Genomic DNA, 23,935 nt, shown 5'->3' with positions numbered 1-23,935 from the left:
GCTTAATGCAAAATTTGATGCTTTACTCGCTCAGTCATTTTGAATGTGATGGCCACACAGTACACATGCTCATTCAACAGCATCTATTGCCACCACTGACTAGTACAGTGAAGTCATTGTTCACACATGCACATTCCTTGGTTGCCAGGTTACATCGATGTTGCACAAACTGTTCTTGTTCTTTTAACAATGGCTGGACTTTTCTGGACAGACCTCATATTCCTTAAAAATACCCAAGAGTATTTATGTAACCACCATCCACATTAAGTAATAGAGTATCTCATCCTGGCTGGTATAGCTCAGTGGATTGAGCACGGGTTGCAAACCAAAGGGTCAGAGGTTAGATTCCCAGTCAGGGCACATGCCTGGGCTGCAGGCCAGGTTCCCAGTGGGGGACATGTGAGAGGCAACAACACATTGATGTTTTTCTCTCTCTCTCCCTCCCTTCCCCTCTCTAAAAGTAAATAAATAAAATCTTGAAAAAAAAAAGAAATAGAGTATCTTCAACACTCCAGGAGTCTTCCCAAGGGCCTATAACTACCTCCCTTCTTCCAAAGGATAATCTCTATCCTGACTTTTATAGTACTTAATTCTTCTTGCTTTTATCCCTTTATCACTGGAAGATACAACCCTAAGTACTATTGTTTAGTTTCACCTCCCTTGTTTGGTTCAACATTAAGTTTTTATTCAGCCAAGTTACTATATGTACTGACCTTTGCTTTAATATACAGTATTCCTTTGTATGGATACATACAAATTTATTCATTCTACAGTTGATAGATGGGTTGTTTCCAGTTTGGAGCTATTACAAATAATACTGTTATGGCCCTGGCTGCTGTGGCTCAGTTGGTTGAAGCATTGTTCCATAGACTGAAAGGTCATGGGTTTGATTCCTGGTCAGGGCACATGCCTAGGTTGCAGTTTGGTTCCAGTCGGGGTGCATGTGAGAAGCAACCCATTGATGTTTCTCTCCCTCTCTTTCTCCCTCCCTTCTTCTCTCTATGCATCCCTTCCTCACCTTGGGTGAGGATAAAAAAATAATACTCTTATGAACATTCTTTTACATGTTTCCTGGCACACAAGTGCTCATGTGTATAAAAATATATTACTATCAGCAGTGTATGAAGAGTTCTCTTTATATTCTCACTAATTCTCACACTTGGTGAGACATTTTTAGTCATTCTAATGAGCATGCAGTGGTATCTCATTGTGGTTTTTATCTGCTTTTCCCCAGTTACAAATGAGGTTGAGTTTCTTTCCATGTTTACTGAACAACAACAAAGAATTTTGTTGTGTGAACTTCCTATTGTCTTTTTCTTATTGATTTATAAGAGTTTTAAAAAATCTTAGTATGAACCTTTTATGGAGATGTGTTGCTAACATCTGGTCCTACCTGTGTGTTTGTCTCCTCAGTTTCAGTTTATTCAATGTAGTTGACATACTTTAATTTAAAATTTCTGGACTTCCACCAAGATAGAGGTGTAGGTGGAAACACTGTGCCTTCTCCCACAACCGAGTTTGAATACAACAAAGGTTTGGAGAACAAAGACGCAGCCAAAGAACAGAAAATTGAACTATACGGAAGTCTGACAACAACAACAACAATGAACCCTTCAACTGGACTGGTAAGAGGGGTGGAGCCAGCAGCGGAGCGGGGACAAGCAAGAAAGATCCCCTGACCCCAGGCGCCCAGGCAGCTCAGCATCAGGCTGACCCAGTGAGGGCGCAGGGCGGCAGGCTGGCTTCAGTCACCCATTCGTGCGCAGATAAAACAGCAAAGGAGTGAGCAGTGAGACGGACCCCCACAGGCCCCAGCAGGCAAACCCAGCTGCAGGCTGACCATGGTCGCACATTCATGCGCAGTGGGATAGACCACGTGACCCTTGGTGGCGGTGGGAGGCAGCAGAGGGGGCCCCGCCCCCACATACAGCGTCACAACCCAGCGACTGAGTGTCCCGGCCCTGGTGAACACCTAGGGCTCTGCTCCTCATATGTAACAGGCACAGTCAAACATATGGCTCAAGAAGAACTCAAAGACCCAGAGCCGATAACTCTAAGCGACCAAGAAATAGCGAACCTCTCAGATGCACAATTCAAGACACTGGTGATCGGGATGCTCACAGAACTGGTTGATTTTAGCCACAAATTAGAGGAACATATGAAGGCTAAGCTAATTGAAATGAAGGGAAATGCACAGTGATGGAAAGGAAACTGGGACTCAAATCAATGGAGTGGACCAGAAGGAAGAATGAAACATCCAACCAGAAAAGAATGAAGAAACAAGAATTCAAAAAAAGGAGGAGAGGCCTAGGAACCTCCAGGACATCTTGAAACATTCCAACATCCGAATTATAGGGGTACCAGAAGGGGAAAGAAAAAAGAAAAAAGAAACAGCCACAAGTGGAAAACTTATTCGAACAAATGATAAAGGAGAACTTCCCCACTCTGGCAAAGGAAATAGACTTCCAGGAAATCCAGGAAGCTCAGAGAGTCCCAAAGAAGTTGGACCCAAGAAGGAATACACCAAGGCACATCATCATTACATTAGCCAAGACCAAAATGAAGGAGAGAATCCTAGAAGCAGCAATTGATAAGGGGAGAGTTACCTACAAAGGAGTTCCCATCAGATTGTCAGCTGATTTCTCAAAAGACACCTTACAGGCAAGAAGGAGCTGCAAAGAAGTATTCCAAGTCATGAAATCCAAAGACCTACAGCCAAAACTGCTCTATCCAGCAAAGCTTTCATTTAGAACGGAAGGACAGATAAAGTGCTTCTCAGATAAGGTCAAATTCAAGGAGTTCATCATCACCAAGCCCTTATTATATGAAATGTTAAAGGGACTTATCTAAGAAAAAGAAGATAAAAATATGAACAGTGAAAGGACAGCAAACTCACAGTTATTAACAACCACACCTAAAATAAAAACAAACCAAGAGGACAGCTAGATCAGGAGCAGAACCATAGAAATGAAGAACACATGGAGGGTTAGCAACAGGGGAGTGGGAGAAGGAGAAGGGGGGAGAAGGTACAGAAAATAAGTAGCATAGGTGGTAGGTAAAAAATAGGTAGGGAGAAGGGCAAGAATAGTAGGGGAAATATAGAATCTAAAGAACTTGAGACACGTGGTCATAAACTAAAGGGGGGGAGGGGGGAGGGTGGAACTGGAAAGCATTATGCTGAGCGAAATAAGCCAGGCGGTGAAAGACAAATACCATATGATATCACTGTTAACAGGAATCTAAACAACAAAACAATCAAGCAAGCAAAATATGACCAAAGGCACTCACATACGGAACAGGCTGAAAGGGACCAGAGGTGAGAGGGGAGAGAATCACAGGGGAAAAGGGGATGGACTCAGATGAACAAGTATGAAGGACACATGGACAATAACTAAGGTGGGGGGCACGCGGCAGGGCAGGGCTGGGAATATAAGACAGAAAACTGTACTTGAACAAGAATTAAATTAAAAAAAAGAAAAAAATTTTCTTCCTTATGTTTTTACCTTTTAATAGCTTTATTAGTTTTTCTTTCACATATAGGTCTTTTTAAAAAAATAGTTTGGGCTAGAGTCTAATTCCACTTTTCCCCAGATGGATATCCCAATGTCACAGTAGCTCTTATTGGAAGTCTATCCTTTGCCCACTCCTCAGTAATGACACCTATGCATCAGTCAAGTACTCAGTGGCTCTGAGTACTTTATTCTTTTCTAGTGGTCCATCAGTCTATTCATTATCACAATCATCCCATCTGAATTACCAAAGCTTTATAATAAATTCTGACACATTGGACAGAGCAAGTACTTCTTCCTTGGTGTTCTTTGAAAGTATCTCAGCTATTCTTGGCCTTCTGAATTTCTATATACATTTTACAATCAGCTTAGCAAGTTCCCAGTACAAAACCGTTAGGGTTTTTTGCCCTGGCTGGCATAGCTCAGTGGATTGAGCGCGGGCCTGTGAACTGCACAATCGCGGTTCGATTCCCAGTCAGGGCACATGCCTGGGTTGCAGGCCAGTTCCTAGCAACGGACTCATGAGAGGCAACCATACATTGATATTTCTCTCCTTCTCTCCTTCCCTTCCTCTCTAAGGATAAATAAATAAAGTCTTAAAAAATTAGGGTTTTTATTGAGGTTGCATTGATCCACATAGATCAGTTTGTAGAATATTTACATCTCTACAATATTGAGTCTTCCAGTCTATGAACTTGGTACAATAATACATTTTTTAGTTTTCTTCACTTTATCTCAATAATGTTTTATGTTTTCTCTATAGAGTTTTTGAACATATTTTTTAGATTTAATCCTGTGTACCTGATATTTTTAAGGCTGCTGTGTTTTCTTTTCATAAATTTCATTTTCTAATGTAACTGGTTTAAAGAAATACTATTGATTTTTATAAATGCTTTTTAATAGATCAATCTTAAATTCCTATTAATTCTAATAATTTATCTGAAGATTCTTCAAAGTATTCTATGTTCACAACATCATCTACAAATTGTAACAGTCTCTTTTTTATTTCTTTTTCTTGCATTAATATGCTAACCAGGACCTCCAGTTCCATTTGAATAGAAGTGTGGTGACGATGGGCATCCTTATCGTCTTCCCAATTTCAAAAAGAAAGTTTCCTCCATTTCACTATTAAACGTGATGTTTGTTACAAGTTTATTACATTATGTATCCTTTACTGAATTACATAATTTTCCTTTTATTTCGGAATCTGGTAAGAATATTTTTTAATTTTTTAATCATTGTACTCATTCCCTTCACACACATTAATTCAGAAGTTACACATTCTGTTGTCCTTTTAGTGGTTATCCTAGAATTTATAAGATGTACCTTTGACTTATCAAAGTCTAATTTGTTAATACCCTTCCTTCTCAAGATCTTTTAAACTCAATTTCACTGTTCTCCCAACTTATAGGTTATTGTGAGTTTTAAAATTACACATTAAAATGTATAGTATATATCCTGGGGAGGGCAATCTGCTTTGTTCAGTCCACCTATTTAAAGGTTAATCTAGTCCAGAAACACCCTTGTAGACAAGTACAGAATAATATTTATCTAAATATCTGAGCACCCCATGTCCCAGTCTAGTTGACACATAAAATTGATAGTCATACCCCCAACTTTATTCTTCAAAGTTGATTTTTTTTTTCAAAGTTGATGTTTAAGGACTACCATATAAATGATACAATCAGATTATCAATTTTTATAAAGAACCTGCTGGTATTACATTAAATCTATAAATCGATTTGGAGAGAGATGACATTTTAACAACTTTAAATCTTCTGACCCATGAACAAGGTATATCTCTCCATTTATGGGGTGTTAAAATTTTCTCAGAAGTATTTTGTAGTTTACAGGGTGTAAATCTCTCACATCTGGTAGATTTAGCCCTCAGTTTAGCATATTTTTGTGCTAATGTTAATGATATTTCTAAAAATTTAAATTTCTGGGTTTTTCCAAGTACATTACAAAAACAATTGATTTTTGTAATTGGGAAAAAGTGTATAGTATATATCAATTACATATTTTTAATTGTCTATATTAGTATAATTATATATTTATTACAAACATGAAAGCATACATATATGCACACACACACAAAGCATTACCATCATTTTATACAGTGTTCATTCAGATTTCTCAATAGATTAACTTATTTGATCTTCATTCCTTCTTGTATCTCAAGAACATGTTAGTATTTTTGTTAAAGCAGTTTGCCAGTGTACATTCCTTCAATTTTTCTTTGCCTAAAAATATCTTTATTTTGCCTTTATTCTTTTTTTATTAAATGTTTTATTTATTTTATTTTTTAGACAGAGGGGAAGGGAGGGAAGAAAGGGAGAGAAACACCAATGTGTGGGTGCCCCTCACATGCCCCCCACGAGGAACCTGGCTTGCAACCCAGACATGTGCCTCAGGCCAGGAATTGAACTGGCGACCCTCTGGTTTGAAGGCTGGTGCTCCATCCACTGAGCCACACCAGCCAGGGCTTGGTTTCATTCTTAAAGGATATTTAAGGAAGGCATAGGTTTCTAGATTGTTAACATTTCTTTTGGCACACTGAAGACCTATGGACTATATTCTTACTTCCATTTTTATTGCTGAGATATAAACTCTAATTACTGATGTCTTAAAGGGATTCAGCACTTCTTCCCTCTGACTGCTTTTAAAATGTTCTTTGTTTTTTGTTTTCTGCAGTTTTACTATGATATATGCAGGTATGAATTTCTTATTACCTTATTGGGAGTCACTGGAATTCTTAACTCTATAAATTGACATGTTTCAATAATTCTGAAGTATCTCAGCCATTATCTCTTCAAACTTTGCCTCTAACCTATTCTCTTTCTCTTCTATTGGGAACCCTATTAGAAAGGTAGATGTCACTCACATAAAAAGACAAAAACTATGTGATTCTACAATACCTAAGTATGAAGTATTTAGAGTAGTCAAGTTTGTAGAGCTGGAAAGTAGAACAGAGACTGCCAGGGGCTACAGGGATGGGGAACTGTTGATTGGGCACAAAATTTCAGTTTTGCAAGAGGTAAGAGTTCTGGAAACTGGTTGCACAACAATGTGAACCTATTTCATGCCACTGAAATATACACTTAAAAATCGTTAAGATGGAAAATTTTATCTTATGCTTACTTTACCACAATTTTAAAAAGAGGTAGACATGTACACTCTAGGTCTCTTACTCTACTTTACATTTCTCATTTGGTCTCTCTGTGCTCTGTTATGGATGGTGCCTTCTGATTGTCATCTTTTAATTCACTGATTTGTCAGCTGTACATAATCTGCTGTTAAGTTTGCCACTGAGCTTAATTTCTATATTATTACATGTTTCTGGCACTTCTAGTTGTTTTATTTAAACCATTTTAGTTTACACTTCCCTGACAAAAATTTCTAAGCTTGGATTCTATTAATTTAAACTAAATTAAATTACTAAATTTTATTTAATTTATAGTATATATAAATAATTCTGTGGTATGTTTTTGTGTCTTAAATTCTGCTATTACCATTCTCAGTAACTTATTTCATCTATGCCAGGCTATCTTTGCATGTTGAATATTTTGTTGAAAAATGTTTGTAGAAATAATTTGAGGTTTAGAATAATATTATCTTTGTCCAAAGAGGATTTTTACTGCTCTCCCAGGTCCCTGGGGAGAGTGGCAATCCAGGATTACCTTAATTCAATTTGAGGGCTTGAAATATCCTACGTCACTGAAATAAATCAAAGCTAGGCTACTATCCAGGCAAGAAATGGCTTATTTCTGACTTACTCCAAGTGTAAGGGAGTGAATGTTACTCATTTTTATCCCTGGTATTGACAGACCTTGGACCCTGAATTTCCCCCAAATCCTAATAAGGCACCAAAAACAGCCCAGCTTCTCGACCACTCTTTCAGATTGCAATCCCCTCCAAAATGGCCTTGAGTGCCAGCCCACTCCTCTCTGTTCCTTTCATCCCCTGTATCTTATCGCTAATTCCCTGTTAGCTTGTTCATGCTTTTAATGTGATTTTTATATTTCATCCACCTTTTTACGTTGCTTTTTGATGGGAGGATTGGTCGGTATTACATAGCCATTACTGGGAATATAAATCACTGTATGAGTTATCTAGATTTCACTTAGCCCAATAAATTACCTCAATAAATATCCATGATTTCACAAACAAAATTTATCATACAGTTTAATCACTATTTACTCCTAATCCTCTCACAGTAAATGGATTAGTAATTATTATAACTATTACGTAGACAAAAAAGCCAAAGAGTGACAACTTCAAGAAGTATTGTTTAAAACAAAGTGGTAGTAGCCCTGGCTGGTATGGCTCAGTGGATTGAGCTTAAGCCTGTGAACCAGAGGATCGAAGTTCAATTCCCAGTCAGGGCACATGCCTGGGTTACAGGCCAGTTCCCAGCAGCGGACTCATAAGAGGCAACCATACATTGATATTTCTCTCCTTCCCTTCCTCTCTAAAGATAAATAAATAAAATCTTTAAAAAATTTTTTTAAAAATGCTAGTTAAAATAGAAACATCATAACTATAAAGAACTGCAAGGACTAAAAATCATGTTACTGCAAATATATAAAAGCAATCGTGAATTAATAAAATGTCTTGGGCCTGTCAAAGCTAATGCTCTTCTGCTTAAAGTCTCTCATGCCTCATTTAAACAGTGTTGCATGCAAAGTGTTAACTAAATCTTAGTTATGCATACTATGACAGCAATCTATTACCTAACTAATACAATCTCTGATAATCAAAATTGGTAAATGTTGGGAACCTCTCTGCCTGGTTTCAGGAGCTGTAACCCCCCATGGCTAAGGATGAGTGAGCGACCTTCGCAATGTGGAGTCACAAAGAGACAAAGCTTGTCTCTGGTAGCAAACGCTGCCTGTTTACTCCTCTGCCCCCAATGCATGGTTCGATAGTTGATGATGGGTAAGACCCCTTAGAGGAGGGGCAACCTAAGCCAGACATGATCACTTGGGAGGCTATCATAGAAGGACTTGGGGGGCTGCAACAAAGAGGGAGTGATGGACCCTTGCCCCCCCAGCTATTCTGACATAGCCCAGTCCCCATGTCCTCCGGGAGAAGCGCTTCTTGGCTCTAATCCACTTAAGCCTGAAAACCTGTGATGGGGAAGCGGTGCAGCCTCTTGCCAGCTAGAGTGGGATCAGGGGTGATCTGGCATAAGAAAGAATTCCTAACAATCCTGTGAAGCCTGCTTTGCTAAGAATGCTTTTAGTTAAATGATAAAGGCCCAGGCAGAAAATGAGTTTGTTTTCCCAAAGTCTTGTAGCCCTTTAACTAATAGACCCTGACTCAGAAGAAGCCCAAATAGTTCTCTGTATGCTATCTACTGTTTACTGCCTGACAATGATTAATAAGTTGTACCTGAACTCCTGTGCAAAAAAAACAATAAAAGCCTGTTTAGGCAAGGGTCAGTGTGCTCTCCCCTTGAGAGACTGGCCAGGCTGCTCTGAGGCGCTCCCTCCTTAAGGGAGTAGCCGTGCCTTCCCTTTTCCTCCACAGGACTCAGTAGTCCGTGTGAATTTGTCTCATGTCTCATCCATGATGCCGTGGGCACTGTGAGCCAGTGCACGTGTCAGGTAATTGATTGCAAAAATAACAAATTTCCTAATCTAAATTAAATCCTATGATCCATCATTTCAGTAACATTTGTGCTAACACCCCAAACTCCTTGCTCCTAAATTTCATCATACCCATCTAACAAAACCTCAACTCTGAATGAGCTCAAGTACCCATTTTTGCCACGCCTGGAGAAAATTTCTGGAGATGGCAATATAAAAAGTTATGTTGGATTTCACTATCAATTTATGATCAGCAATTTCCAATGACCCTAGTAACCTATAATATTTATCTGGAAAATTCACTTTTCTGTTTTCTGAAAGACTTTCAAACTTTCAATACTTCTTCCAAACCTTGAAACCTTCCCTCCTTCCCTGATTCTTAGTAGATGGCTTTACCTTCTACTTGATGGAGAACAGGAAAGGCATTCAATTGGATTAATTTATCATCAATGAGAAAAATACAATTTTACTAATTCGGCAACCACCCTACTCTTCTCTCCTGTCACATTACAGGAGCTTCCCCTCTCCCACCTACACAAATACTGCCATCTGTGCTTCAGGTCCCACCCCACTCTGCCTCCTCTGACAGACCTTATACTGTCAGCCTCTCCTTACTGGATCCTTTCCACTGACTTTTAAAAAGTTCTCTCCTATCAAAACAAAACAAAACATAAACAAATACAGATTATTGATCCATCTCCTTCCTTTCTCAAATTTCCCAAGAGAATTGCTCACACTTCCTCCATTTGTTCTTCTTCCACTCACATTTCAGCCCACACTAATCTGACTTCTGGATCTAGCACACAACCAAAACAGACCTTCATACCTATGGATTCCAGGTCACCAAAGCCAAAATACATCTCTTTCATTATTTTACTTGACCTTTTAGCAGCATTTCTATTGTGGACCACTCTCTCTTTTTTGAACACTGCTCCCTTGACTTTTACGACAACATTCTTCGTTTCCCTCCTATTATTCTGGCTGTTCCTTATTTTTCTCCTTTGTAGCCTGATGCTTCTCTATCTAGCCATTAAATATTGGAGTTTCTCCAGGTGCTATTGCAGGCCCTCTGCCCCTATGCTCACTTATACCTCGTGGCTTCAATGATCATTTATTTGCAAAAAGACTTAAAAATTATTATATCCACCCTAGGCACTTCTCTGAGAACCCAAACCCATATATTTAACACTCTTTGTCTGGTTATCTTATAGAGCATCTCAAACCCAAAATGTCCAAAACAGAACTTGTGAGCCTCTCTCCAAACCTAATTCCCTTCTGTTGTTTCCTCTTCAGTGAATAATACCACCATCAATCAAGTAGCACAAGCATGAAACTGAGTCATATTCTCCCTACATGACTTAATCCATCAATCAGTTTTATTTCCTAAATATTGAATTCATCCATTTCTCTTCTTCTCCACTGCTCTAGTCCAAGCGAACATCATCTTTCTCTGAGACTACTATGATAACTTCCTCCTGGTCCTAATTCCAGTGATTATTCCTCAAGTCATTCTCCACACTGCAACTGCTATTTGAAGTGAAGGAAAAAACTCAAACATGGCCGAGGAGGTCCTGCCCCTACATGGCCTGACATCTACTTGCCTCTCCAGCTTTGTCTTCAAATATGAATTTTTTTGGTTTTGTTTTGTTTATATAATAAGCAGAGTTTCTTTTAGTCTCTTACTCACTGTAACCCTTTTGGATTTGCTGTTCTGACTGGGGGGCTCTTTCCCCTCCTCTTCCCCTCAAATATTCCTACCTACCCTTCAGATCTCAATAAAATGCCAAATCCCTAACAAGGTAATATAAGCCTATTTACAGACATTTATGAACCTGTATACTTCTTCAAACATTTCCTTGTATACTTTTTCCCTTTTGATATTATTGCCTGAACTCTAAGCTCCATGAAGACAGAAACTATCTAACTTTATATACTACCCTCTGCCTCGTACAGTGTGTGATACAACTTTGGTGCTTTATAAATACAGGATGGGGCAAAGGGAGATTTACAGTTGAAACATGTAGAACACAAATAGTTTATTCTTGTAGTATTATTTATGAATTATTGTATTATTTTTCCAAAGAAACAACTGTAAACTTACTTTTGCCCCCTCTATATTTGTTTTATGAATGATGAGGAGGAAGAGATTTAGGTTCCTTTCATCACCCATGAGTTTTAATTACATAACATTTTCAAAAGTGTTAGTGATGAAGGACTCTAAGCTGTAGTGATACTCATGCACTGCACCAAGGTGTATGTGCAAGGATGTTCATTGCAACACTGTAATACCATCAACCCCACATGAATGTATTACCTTTATACTTTAAAAACAAAAAGAGAAAACAATTTAAATAAAATAAAAATTATTAGTGAGCAACGTAACTGCAAAAGGTTAACACTGAGCATTACCCTTGTAAGCTGAGTAGGATCAAACCGAAGAACCTTGTGGTTGCAGCAGGGGTAAATTCCAGTGCCCACAGTACTCAGCGAACTTGCTGCAGGAGGATAAACCACTCCTTCTGAATGATACTGACAATGTGAAAATTCTATACAGAGAAAAACCTGAATAAAAGAAATATATAAAATCAATAATTATTCCCATATTGTATATCTTAATGTATACAATATTTAAGTATATCTTAAAAGTACTCTACTCAAGACCACATATTGTATGTTTTCTTTACGTAAAATGTACAGAAATGGCAAATCTCTAGAGACTAGTAGATTTGTGGTTGCCTGAGGTTGGAGGTAAGATTGGGGAGTGGAAGCAAATGGACACAAGGAATCTTCTTGGTGTGATGGGGTGATGAGATGACTGGATGGTGGTGAGATTGCATGACTCTAAATTGACTAAACCGCATACTTAAATGAAGTTTATGGCATATAATTATGCTGTAATAAAGCTATTAAAAAGCAAAAACAAAACATGTTACTCAAAATTCAGATGAATTAAATTGATCTTGATGTACATTTGATTTTACAATTAGCCAAACACATACAAAGTTTTCAATGAAAATAATGAAATAAAATTTTCATTGAAAATTATTCTTTGACATATTTTTAAGGTAAATATTTAGCTAATGCTAGATGTATTAATGAAAACTATGGAGTAACTTTGAATCATGGGTGAAGGAATTTATAAAGATTTAATTGTAAAAGTAATAGATTTCAGCCCTGGCTGCTATAGCTCGGTGGATTGAGCGTGGGCCTGTGAACTGAAGGGCTGCTGGTTTGATTCCCAGTCAGGGCACATTCCTGGGTTGTGGGCCAGATCCCCAGTAGGGGGTGCTTGAGAGGCAATCACACATTGATGTTTCCCTTTTTTTCTCATTCCCTTCTCCTCTCTCTAAAAATAAAAAATAAAATTAAATTTAAAAGCTGGGAGGAATGCAAATTCAGAGACTTGGGAAAACAGGCTTACATTTACCATGCAATCCAGCATCTAACCTACTTCTAGGTTATTACCCAAGAGAAATAAAAACCTATATTCATACGAAATTCCATAGGACATGTTTATAGTTGCTTTCTTCATCATGGCCTCAAACTAGAAACACCTACAAAGCCCTTCAAAACACCTACTGAATGAACATTTCAAGTTCATTTTGATAAGTAAAAAAAAAAAATAAAGCTGTACTTAAAAAAGTTAAATATGGTATAATTTTATTTGTATGACTTTCTGGAAAAGTCAAAATTATCAAGACATTTAAACAAATGAGTGGTCGCCAAAGTCTGGGGTGGAAGAAGGAACTTGTGCAAAGGGGCACAAGAAATTTTTAGGGTGAAAGAATTGCTCTATGCTTTGACTGTGGTGGTAGTCACATATCTGTGTTTGTCAAACATCAGAAAAAAATTAATTTCACTGTATAAAGGTGAATTTTACTGTACATACATTTTACTTCAATAAATCCAATTATTAAAAATTGTGTGGATATAAGGAGTCTATTGGGTATAAGTCCAATAGAAATCTCACACTGAAGGTTTTAATAAGCAGCTCTTCATTCCCTCTACCAAAAATCATTACTCAAGAGAGGAAAATTACTGGGGGTAGAGAAACATTAGGGATTCACAAAAATTTTTTATGTAGAACACTCTGGATTTATACATAAGACTAATTAGGAATGACTGTGACCTACAATGGTCTATTTATTCTATAAAAGGATTTGTTATAGGTACCTTTAAATAGCAAGCTTTCTTGTGATTTTACTACAGACTTCACTGATTAAAAAATGAACAAAACCTTTCTTTGGAACACAACTGTTATGACAAGAAGGGCACATTTCAATAGCACCCTATCTGCAAAGGTGTTTCTGGATTTCTAAAGAAATGCATGGGCTAGCAGAAAAAAATAACTGAAGGCAATAAGGACTCAGTATTTTACTATTAAAAAAAAGTATTTGGTCACTTAAAGCCTATTGGTTTTTTATAAATTTGGCAAGTCATTGATTGTTTCAACAATGATAATAAAGGGGAAGAAGAAATGTACTAAGAGAAATTAAGTCGGATGTAAGCAATGTTTATTTAATAGCACCAGTGTTTTTGCCACTATTTTCTTAAAAAGATGCCAGATATTATCAAAACACATCCAAAGATACTAATTAAACAGCACAGATCAAAAGCGCCTGCTCTAAATGTCTGCAGAGCAAGATATTTTTTAAAAACTCACCTGACCACACCTCGAACAAGTTAGCCAGTTGACTGTTCCCCACAAGCGCCAATACACATCTCTCCAGGATTTTAGCTCTTCAAAAAGACTATTCAAATACTCATGAATGTCCCAAGACTTATCTCTAGGGAAAAAGTCTCAATTGTATTATTTTACAAGCAAGCAATATTAACAATTGATTAGAGCAAATGTTTTTTAAATATGTAGCTTATATCCAAGAATTTCCCCCAAATAATGCCTGTGGATGGACTACACTGAATGGTACATAAAATTTCACTTTGGAGTCTATTTATTCTTTTTTTCCCCATGGATAATAGGAAAAGGTACAGAAGGTTGAATGCCAAATTATTTTGCTAAAGTACATAAAGGGTTATAAATTAAATACAGTTTGAGTAGACTAACATTTGGGACTTCAGCAGATGTTGCTTTAGTCTAATTGTACATACTGTATAATAAGATGTACAATAATAATTGGTGATTCTAAACATTTCATTAATGTGCTCTTTATATCATTCTCAAAAGGCATTTTCAGTATTGAGTAATAATACTAATCAGTATTAGTAATTATACTAATACTAATAATACTAATACAATCAGTCTCAGAAATACACATTTTTAAGTTAAGTAAGATAAGCTTTAGAAATGGCAAAGGCTTAAAACCCTATTTCCTGTAGAATTATGTTATTCAAGTTCCCATTTTTCCAAGTCCCTTAATCTTTTCAAACTTTTGCTCTTTTTGTCTTTAGTTCAACAAATAACAAAATACCGTCATGTTATTACAAATTACACAGGCACATGTTTTAAGTTAAAGACAATTTAAAAAGTGTTATCAACAGCTGGCCTATTGGAAAATACTTTGAGTAAAACAAAAATGGATGTTGAAGTTACTATCAATTTTTTCACATAGTTACCACTGTCATAATATATATATAGAATATATTGTTATTGCTATTAGAGTGGACTTTTTTTTTAGAGTGGACATTCTTAAAAGGTAAATCAGTCTCAAGACAAAAAAGTATAAAATCTCAGGTGCTTACAATAACTAGTAAAGATTGCTTGATGTTGTATGTAGAGAAAAATGTCACATTTTAAAGTCGACTGTACTATATTCATATTAGGTTAAATATGTTTATCTATACTTCTGTTTTAATTTTTAAAATATAAAATCTAACATTTGTATTTTTTAATATAGAAGAACAAGTACAAAGAAAATTAAAATCATCCATAATACTATCACTCAAAGGTAACACCACAGTAAACATTTTAGTGAACATGCTTCTAGTTTTGTTTTACAATGTGTCCTTCTTTTCACTTCTTCCCACTAAAAACTTTATATGTAGGTATATATTCCTTTACAACATTATTTTCAAAGGCTGCACATTAAGAATTGATTAGATGTACTTTATACAGATATAGTACTGTATGGATATATTTTAGTTTATTTAATCATTTGGGTGTTTCCTTTATTTTTTTAAAGATTTTATTTATTTATTTTAGAGAGGGGAAGAGAGGGAGAAAGAGAGAGAGAAGCATCATGTGTGGTTGCCTTTCATGTGGCCCCCACTGGGGACCTGGCCTGCAGGCCAGGCATGTGCCCTGGCTGGGAATCGAACTGGCGATCCTTTGGTTTGTAGTCTGTGTTCAATCCACCTAGCTACACCAGCCAGGGCGGGTGTTTCCTTTATTACAAGTATAAACAATATAAAAAACTGTCCTTGTTAAGTGTTTTCACAAATCCAATACTATCTCTTTGGGTAAATTCCTAGCAGTAGGATATTATCAGAGAATATATAAGAGTGAGGTATGTCTACAAAATATCCAGCCAAGGAATATTAAAAATAGAGATATTTATTGAAGAAGATACAAGATACAAGGAACATTGTACATAGAAAAATGATGTCTAAGCCCCCTTCGAAGTAGGCACTTGGGACCCCACACAGTTCTCCCAATTACCATCGGCTGCCCTGTCATATTTTCCCAAATCTCATTGATGGTCTGAAATCTCTTCCCTTTCAAAGAAGATTTTAGTTTGGGGAAAAGCCAGAAGTCACAGGATGCCAAATATGGGCTGGAGGGGGGCCAAGTCACCTAGGTGATTTGATGCTTTGCCATAAAACGGCATGAGACATGATACATATAAGCAGGTGTATTGTCATGATGAAGCTGCCAATCATTAGTTGCCCACAGCCTTCTGAATGGTCTGAATAGTTTCCGCAGAGGAATGTTCAAGCTTAATGCAAAATTTGATAGAGATTTGTTGCTCTACTCAGTCATTTTGAATGTGACAGCCACATAGTACACATGCTCACTCAATGGTATCTGCTACCCCCACTGACTAGTACAGTGAAGTCCTCATTGTTCACTCATGTGCATTCCAGTCCACTCTCCTTGGCTGCTAGGTTACATCGATGTGGCACAAACCATTCTTGTTATATTAACAATGGCTGGACTTTTTCTGGACAGACTTCATGTATTTTAAAGTTTTTGCTTTCTTGAGACACACCATTTACACTTTCCTTCCAACTCAAAGTGAGAACTGGTTTTGAACTTAAAGGGGAATGAAAAAGAACTATGTATTAGTGGAATACTGACAAAGTAAGAATAATAACTAGATTAGGGGAAATTCAATTTTATTATTATTTTTAATTATATTTTATTGATTAGTTAGAGTTGATTTATTAGAGTTGCCCCAATATTTCCCCCTTTGCCTCCTCCATCTAGGCCCTCATCTCACATCACTCATTCAAGCAAACCCCACACCACTGTCCATGTCCATGGGTCATGCATATATATTTTTTGCCTACTCTGTTCCCTATGCTGTACTTTACATCCCCATGACTATTCTGAAACTACCAATTTTTACTTCTTAATCCCTTCACCAATCCCCAATTTTTTGCCAATCCCTACTGACCCACCTCCCACCTAGCAACTATCGAACTATTCTCTGGATCTATAATTCTGCTTGGTTGCTAATTTTGCTTTTTTAGATTCAATTATTTTTAAGTATATGTTATTGATTATGCTATTATACTTGTCCCAATTTTCCCCCTTTGTGCCCCTCTGCCTGGCACTCCCTATCACTCCAAGAATCCACCTCTTACTTCATGTCCATGGGCCATGCACATAAATTCTTTGGCTTCTCCATTTCCTATACTATTCTTAACACCCCCTGTCTATTTAGTACCTACCAATTACGCTTTTTAATCCCTTTACTTTTTTCTCTATTCTCCCCCTTCCTCCTCCCAGCTGATAACCCTCCAAATGATCTCTATACCTATGATTTTGTTCCTGTTCTGGTTGTTTGCTTAGTTTTTTTTTTTTTAAAGATTCAGTTGTTGATAGTTGTGAATTTGTTGCCTTTTTATTTTTTAAAAAAATTATTTATTTATTTTTATAGAAAGGGGGAGGGAGGAAGACAGAGAGGAAGAGAAATATTGATGTGCAAGAAATACATTGATCAGTTGCCTCTCACACACTCCCAACTGGGGACCTGGCCCCCAACCCAGGCAGGTGCCCTGACTAGGAATTGAGCTGGTTTGCAGGACAGCACTCAGTCCACTAAGCCACATCAGCCAGGGCTAATTTTGTTGTCTTTTTAATGTTCATAGTTTCAATCTCCTTTTTCTTAAATAAGTCCCTTTAATACTTCATATAATAATGCTTTGGTGATGATGAAGTCCTTTAGTTTTTTTTTTTCTTGTCTGGAAAGCTCTTTATCTGACCATCAATTCTAAATGATAGCTTTGTTGGGTAGAGTAATCTTGGTTGCAGGTCCTTGCTTTTCATCACTTCAAATATTTCTTACCAATCCCTTCTAGCCTGACAAGTTCCTTTTGAGAAATCAGCTGACAGTCTTATGGGAATGCCCCTGTAGGTAACTAACTTTCTCTTGCTGCTTTTAAGATTCTCTCATTGTCTTTAACCTTTTGCATTTTAATTATGATGTGTCTTGGTGTGGGCCTCTTTGGGTTCATCTTGTTTGGGATGCTCTGTGCTTCCTGGACTTGCTTGTCTATTTCCTTCACCAAGTGAGGGAAGTTTTTTGATATTATGTTTTCAAATGGGCTTTCAATTTCTTGCTCTCTCTCTTCTCTTTCCAGCACCCCCATGATGCGAATGTTGGTCTGGTAGAAGTTGTCCCAGAGGTTCATTACTCTACCCTCAGTTTCTGGTAGACTGTTTTTTCTTTTTGTTGTTCTGATTGAGTGTTTTTGATTATTCAAATGCTGATTTGATTCTCGGCTTCATCCACTCTACTGTTGTTCCCCTGGAAACTGTTCCTCATTTCACTGTACCCTTCAATTCTGTTTTTTCTTAATGCTTTCCATGTCCTTTTCAGTGCTATTGAAGTTCTGTTTGAGTACATTTGCTCTTCCCCTAAGTTCACTGAGCATCCTTATAACCAGTGTTTTGAACTCTGTATCTAGTAGATTGCTTGTCTCCATTTTGTTTAGTTCTTTTTCTGGAGTTTTGTTGTATTCGTTCATTTGGACGCTGTTTTTTTTTGTCTCTCCATTTGACAGCTTCCCTATGTGTATTTTTATGTATTAGGTAGAGCTATGACTCCCTGGTTTGGTACAGTGGCCTAATGTAGTAGGTATCACATAGGGTCCAATGACACAGCATCCCCTATCACCCAAGCTGGGTACTTGAGATCACTCACTATGTGAGCTATATACATTTTCCTCTTGTAGTTAAGCCTTGATTGCTGTTGGTAGGTCAATGGGAGGATTTTACCCAGACCAATCAGCTGCAACGGTTGTCTGTGACCACTGACCACTGACCTCTGATTAATGTGGAGGATCAGCAGTGCAGGGGCGCATCCATATAGCAGGACTTAGTTCGGTAGGGCTCTGGGGCCTGCTGAGTTCTCCCCAAGAGTGTGTCACTTGTGGAGGTGGTTGAGTAGTAGTGCTCCGATGTGGTTTGTAGCTGTCCACAGAGTGAGCAGGCTCTGGGGTTTCCCCAGAGGTGCAGGCTAAGGTCAGCCATTGCCAGTGTTCTGTCTGGAAACACCTGGCACAAGCTACAAAGTGAGCTGCAGATGGTTGCTACTTGTACTGTGCTTGGAGGTGTCCCAAGCAAGGCCAAACTGTGAACCAAGGCCAGCTGCTGCTAGTGCTAGGCCCGGGTCACTTAGCATGAGGTGTGGGGCTTGCTGAGGCCAGATGCTGCTTGTTTGAGAGATTTACAAAAATCTGAAGCATGAGTCAAGATAAGCCACTTGTATGGAAAAGCCACTGGAAACAGCTTAGGTGGTTCTGAAATTTGGGTTAGGCAAAAACTCAGGGAATCACTAGGGTGGGGCAAACAGTATGAGCCTGGTTAATGGAGTACCACATATGGTGCCTGCCTGCCAGCTCTATGTGGGGGAGGGCTCTGAAAAGGAACAATGGCCTCTGCCAGTACTTCTGTCTGGGAGAAAGCTGTCCCCCAGCTCTTGCCCTGATTCCAGACACTTTAGTTCCTCCCTGTATACCTCTGATACCTTTCAAGTTGCTGCCTCAGTGCTGGAGCCCAGAGAGTGAATCTGAATAAGGCTGTGCATGGGCCATTTAAGAAGAATTGCGTGGGAATCCAGAAGTTTCTGTCTTCCACAGCCTCAATACCCACTGGTTTTTACAGCCAGAAGTTATGGGGATTTATCTTTCTGGCATTAGAATCCTGGGCTGGGGGCCTGATGTGGGGCTGGGACCCCTTGTTCGCAAAATATCCCTCCTAATTTGTATCCACCATACATTCATGTGGAACCAGCCCATTCTGTGTCTCCACCCCTCCTACCAGTCTCAATGTGGTTTCTTTCTTAATTCTGTAGTTGTAGGACTTCCATTCAGCTCAATTTCCGGCAGTTCTGAATAATGGTTGTTCTGTAGTTTAGCTGTAATTGTTTTGTGGTTGTGTGAGGGTGAGCTATGCTTACCTAGGCTGTCATCTTAGCTTTTTCCAGAAAATTCAGTTGTTGTTTTTTTTAAACTCCAAGTTCCCGATTTTTATTTTATTTTATTTTTTTGTTGATATTTTTATTTTATTTGATTTTATTATTTTTCAAGTACAGTTTTCTATTACTCCCATCCCATCCCACTCCCCGTGCTCCCCCGCTCCCTCCCATTTCCACCCTTCTCAGTTGTTGCCCATGTATCCTTTATATATGTTCCTCTAAATCCCTCCCAGAAAATTCAGTTTTAAAGACCATTTTCCCCACCAAAATTCACTTGAAAGTAAACTTGGTTCTCTTGTCAAATTCAATATAACATTTATATAAAATCTGTTAGTGTAAAGAAATAATTTTAATAGTACTGATCAGAATATCTTTCGAGAGAAATGCATGATCATTTTTACTCTTTGAAAACTTAAAAGTTTACTGATATTTACCCTATTAATAAAATATAGCCTTTAAAACAACTTTGTATTGAAAGTAGCATCTTTCTAAATCAAAACTGGAACACATGCAGAAAATATATCCTATTGTTTATAGGAGTAGTTACGGTTCTATAAACACACTAGTAAGTTATATTTGAAAAGCTATATTTTTTCACTATACCTTATGTGAATGTACACAATGTTTCCATGTTGATCCACATTGATTTTTCCAGGAATGCAAGGAATTCTTCTTTCTGTTTCTTTAGTTAAAAGTTTCTTACACAAACAGCACCTACAACAAAAAGAGATTTAAAAATACAAGAAAAAATTTTATGTAGTAAAATGAATAAATTTAGCTGCATCATATAGTTTACCAAGGAAAAACTTATTATCATACCTGTACAATGTTGCTGCATTATTCCGAGAATCTGGATTCAAGTATTCAGGATCAAATAATCTCTCAATCTTCTTACAAAACAGTTTACTATTAACAACAAATGACCAACAAATTAATTTCCCATATCTACTTTACTAAAGTTACTCACTAGCAAGGAAAACAAATACGGATCTATCTGCACATGTAGGAAATAAGATTAATAAATCCTTAGATTTATTAATTATCTTTAGGAATGTATAACACAGTTTTAGTGTTCTAAGTAAATAAACCTCCTAATGACAACTAATTTATCAAAGATCTATTTTCACAAGAAAAATAAGACCGAAATATTACCTCTCTTTTAGTCCTTTGTTACTGGAATATTCAAGATTGAATATTTTGGAAATTTAACAATTCTGGGTATACCAATAACTCAGTATGTAATCTTTAGCAACTTAATCTCTCTTAACCTTGTTCTGTCATTCATAAAATGGGGTTAATAACTCCAAATTCATAAGTTTTTAGGAGGGTTAAATGAGATAATTTTAAAAAATACCAGATAAAGCATTAAGTATTCAATGAATATTAATACTTTATTTTCATGCATGAAATGAGTAAACTTCAAATCTTCTAATTAACTCTAATTAAACTAATTTTCATTAATTCCAAGTGTACCATCCTGTCTCCATTTTCCCCTCACAAAACATCTGCTATTAAAGGCCAGATCCAGATTTAGGGCCCTGGTCCCATTTTTAAGTAGTTAGCTCTTTGATAATTCCCTACCTTATTTCCCTTGAAGACTAAAGTCTTGGATCACCCTCTACACGATCAGTTCCTCCTACTCTCATGAATCATCCTGGTCAGCAAATAAACATAATCTAATATTTCTCACCTCAAAAAAATCCTTTATTGAGCCTACCTATCCCTAATAGCTACTACTAATTTTTCCAGCAATTGTTCAGAGCAAAACATCTGGAAAAAAGTCACCTAAATCCAACTGGTCACATTTCTGTCCTCATCTCACTCTATACGGTGGCAGCACTCTACTCATTTCATCACTTAATCACTTCCTCCTGTTTGAAACCCTCTTTCCTTCAACCCTCTGGCTCCTCCTTTTCAGACCCCTCCCTGGTGACACTCTTCTGTAGAACCTCTAAATTTTGGATAGTCTTTACCAATACTCTTGCTAATAATTATAAAATGAAATAACTAAAAATAGATTTACAAGAGAACCCCAAAATTAAATGCCCAAGAATAAATTTAATAAGAAGTGAAAATATCTCTCCACTGAAAATTATAAAACATTGCTAAAATAAATGAAGGGTTATACCATGTTCATAGACTGAATGACTCAATATTACTAAGATACCAAATTTTCACAAATCTACAGGCTCAATATTAACCCTAAAGTACTATGGCAGTTGTGTATGTATGTGCACAAGAGAAAGAAAAATGAGAAGGCTAATTATAAAATATACATGGAAATGCAAGAAATCTAAAATAGCTAAGACAGCAATCTCGAAGAAAGAAAAAGCTGGAGAATTTAGATACCAAAAAATATAAAACTACCACAATTAAGACATTGTGATATTGATAAAATTATCAACAAAGAAACCAACAGAACAAAATGGAGAACTCAGAAACAGGGACTTCCCTCCAAGATGGAAGTGTAGGTAGACACACTGTGACTCCTCACACAACCAAAAGGACAAGAAATTTAAAAACAAAAAAACCAGAACTGACAGAAAATGGAACTGTATGAAAGTCTGACAACAAAGGAGTTAAAGAAGAAACATTCATCCAGAGCAGTAGGAGCAAAGATGGGCGGAAAGGGCTTGAGGCAAGGTGGCGGCTGGCAGACCAGGGAGGTGGCAGCTGATGGACGGGGCAGTCTCACATTTGCACGCAGATAAACTGAAAGGAACAACTGGGGGGCAAGGCAAACTATGCAACCCAGGGTTCCAGTGCAGGGAAATAAAGCCTGAAAACCCAACTGAAAAAACCTGTGGGGGTTGAGGCGGCAGCAAGAGAAACTCTCAGCCTCACAGGAGAGTTCATTGGAGAGACCCACAGGGTCCTAGAATGAACACAAACCCACCCTCTCGGGAATCAGTACCAGAAGGGCCCACTTTGCTTGTGGGTAGCAGGGGAAGTTGACTGAAAGCCATAAAAGAACTGAACAAGAGGTTTTGTTCCCTCTCAGACTGTCCCCTACCTACAGTGCCACAACACAGAGACAGGGGTTGCCCAGTCCTGGTGAACACCTAAGGCTCCGCCCCTTACTAAGTAACAGGCTCTCAGAGACCAAAAAAAAAAAAAAAAGGCCCAAATGAAAGGACAGGTCAAAGCTCCAGAAAAAGTACAACTAACTGATGAAGAGATAGCCAACTTATCAGATGCAGAGTTGAAAACACTGGTACTCAGGATGCTCACAGAATTGATTGAGTATGGTCACAAAATAGAGGAAAAGGTGAAGGCTATGAAAAGTGAAATGGAGGACAATGTACAGGGAACCAACAGTGACTGGAGGGAAACTGGGACTCAAATCAACGGTTTGCACCAGAAGGAAGAAATAAACATTCAACCAGAACAGAATGAAGAAACAAGAACTCAAAAAAATGAGGAGAGGCTTAGGAACCTCCAGGACAACTTTAAACCTTCTAACACCTGAATCATAGGGGTGCCAGAAAAAGAGGAGGAAAAAATAGAAAACTTAAAAAAAAAGATTTTATTTGTTTATTTTTAGAGAGAGGGAGGGTTTTTAGAGGGGGGGAGGGAGAAAGAAAGAGGAACATCAATGTGTGGTTGCCTCTCACGCACCCCCTACTGGGGACCTGGCCTGCCAGGAATGTGCCCTGACTGGGAATAGAACCAGTGATGCTTTGGTCTGCAGGCCTGGGCTCAATCCACCGAGTCACAGCCAGGGGAAATAAAAAACTTAACTGAAAAAATATTGAAGGAGAACTTCCCTAATCTGGCAAAGGCAACAGACTTCCAGGAAGTCCAGGAAGCTCAGAGTCCCAAACAAATTGGACCCAAGGAAGCACACACCAAGGTACATCATAATTACATTACCCAAGATTAAAGAGGAGAAGATCTTAAAAGCAGCAAGAGAAAAGGAGACAGTTATTTACAAAGGAATTCCCATTAGACAATCAGCTGATTTCTCAAAAGAAACCTTACAGGCAAGAAGGGGCTGGAAAGAAGTATTCCAAGTCATGAAAGGCAAGGACCTACATCCAAGATTACTCTATCCAGCCAAGCCATCAGTTAGAATGGAAGGGCAGATAAAGTGCTTCTCAGATAAGGTCAAGTTAAAGGAGTTTATCATCACCAAGCCCTTATTACATGAAATGTGAAAGGGACTTATCTAAGAAAAAGAAGATACAAATTCTGAAAAGTAAAATGATGACAAACTAACAACTATCAATAACTG

The 23,935-nt window shown here is 37.7% G+C and overlaps 1 protein-coding gene across 6 annotated transcripts in view; it reads right to left on the bottom strand.

Annotated features, from left to right (window-relative positions):
- SANBR (SANT and BTB domain regulator of CSR) overlaps window positions 1–23,935 on the bottom strand; it is a 62,727-nt gene that overhangs the window by 16,303 nt on the left and 22,489 nt on the right. For all 6 annotated transcript variants that reach the window (XR_005066762.1, XR_005066763.1, XM_037047996.1 and 3 more), the window contains 4 exons: window positions 20,521–20,607; window positions 20,305–20,415; window positions 13,764–13,887; window positions 11,510–11,662 (listed from right to left, as the gene is read on the bottom strand). Coding sequence is in view for 4 of the 6 variants with exons in the window: in XM_037047996.1 (XP_036903891.1) it covers window positions 11,510–11,662; window positions 13,764–13,887; window positions 20,305–20,415; window positions 20,521–20,607 (475 nt within the window). In the remaining 2 variants the exon portion in view is untranslated. The remainder of the gene's footprint in view (window positions 1–11,509; window positions 11,663–13,763; window positions 13,888–20,304; window positions 20,416–20,520; window positions 20,608–23,935) is intronic.

Source organism: Sturnira hondurensis, unplaced genomic scaffold, assembly GCF_014824575.4.
Source record: "Sturnira hondurensis isolate 20B ecotype Veracruz unplaced genomic scaffold, ASM1482457v3 Scaffold0006413, whole genome shotgun sequence".
NCBI lineage: Eukaryota > Metazoa > Chordata > Mammalia > Chiroptera > Phyllostomidae > Sturnira > Sturnira hondurensis.
The sequence above is the reverse complement of the archived record's forward strand: the minus strand, read 5'-3'. Positions and strand labels throughout refer to the sequence as shown.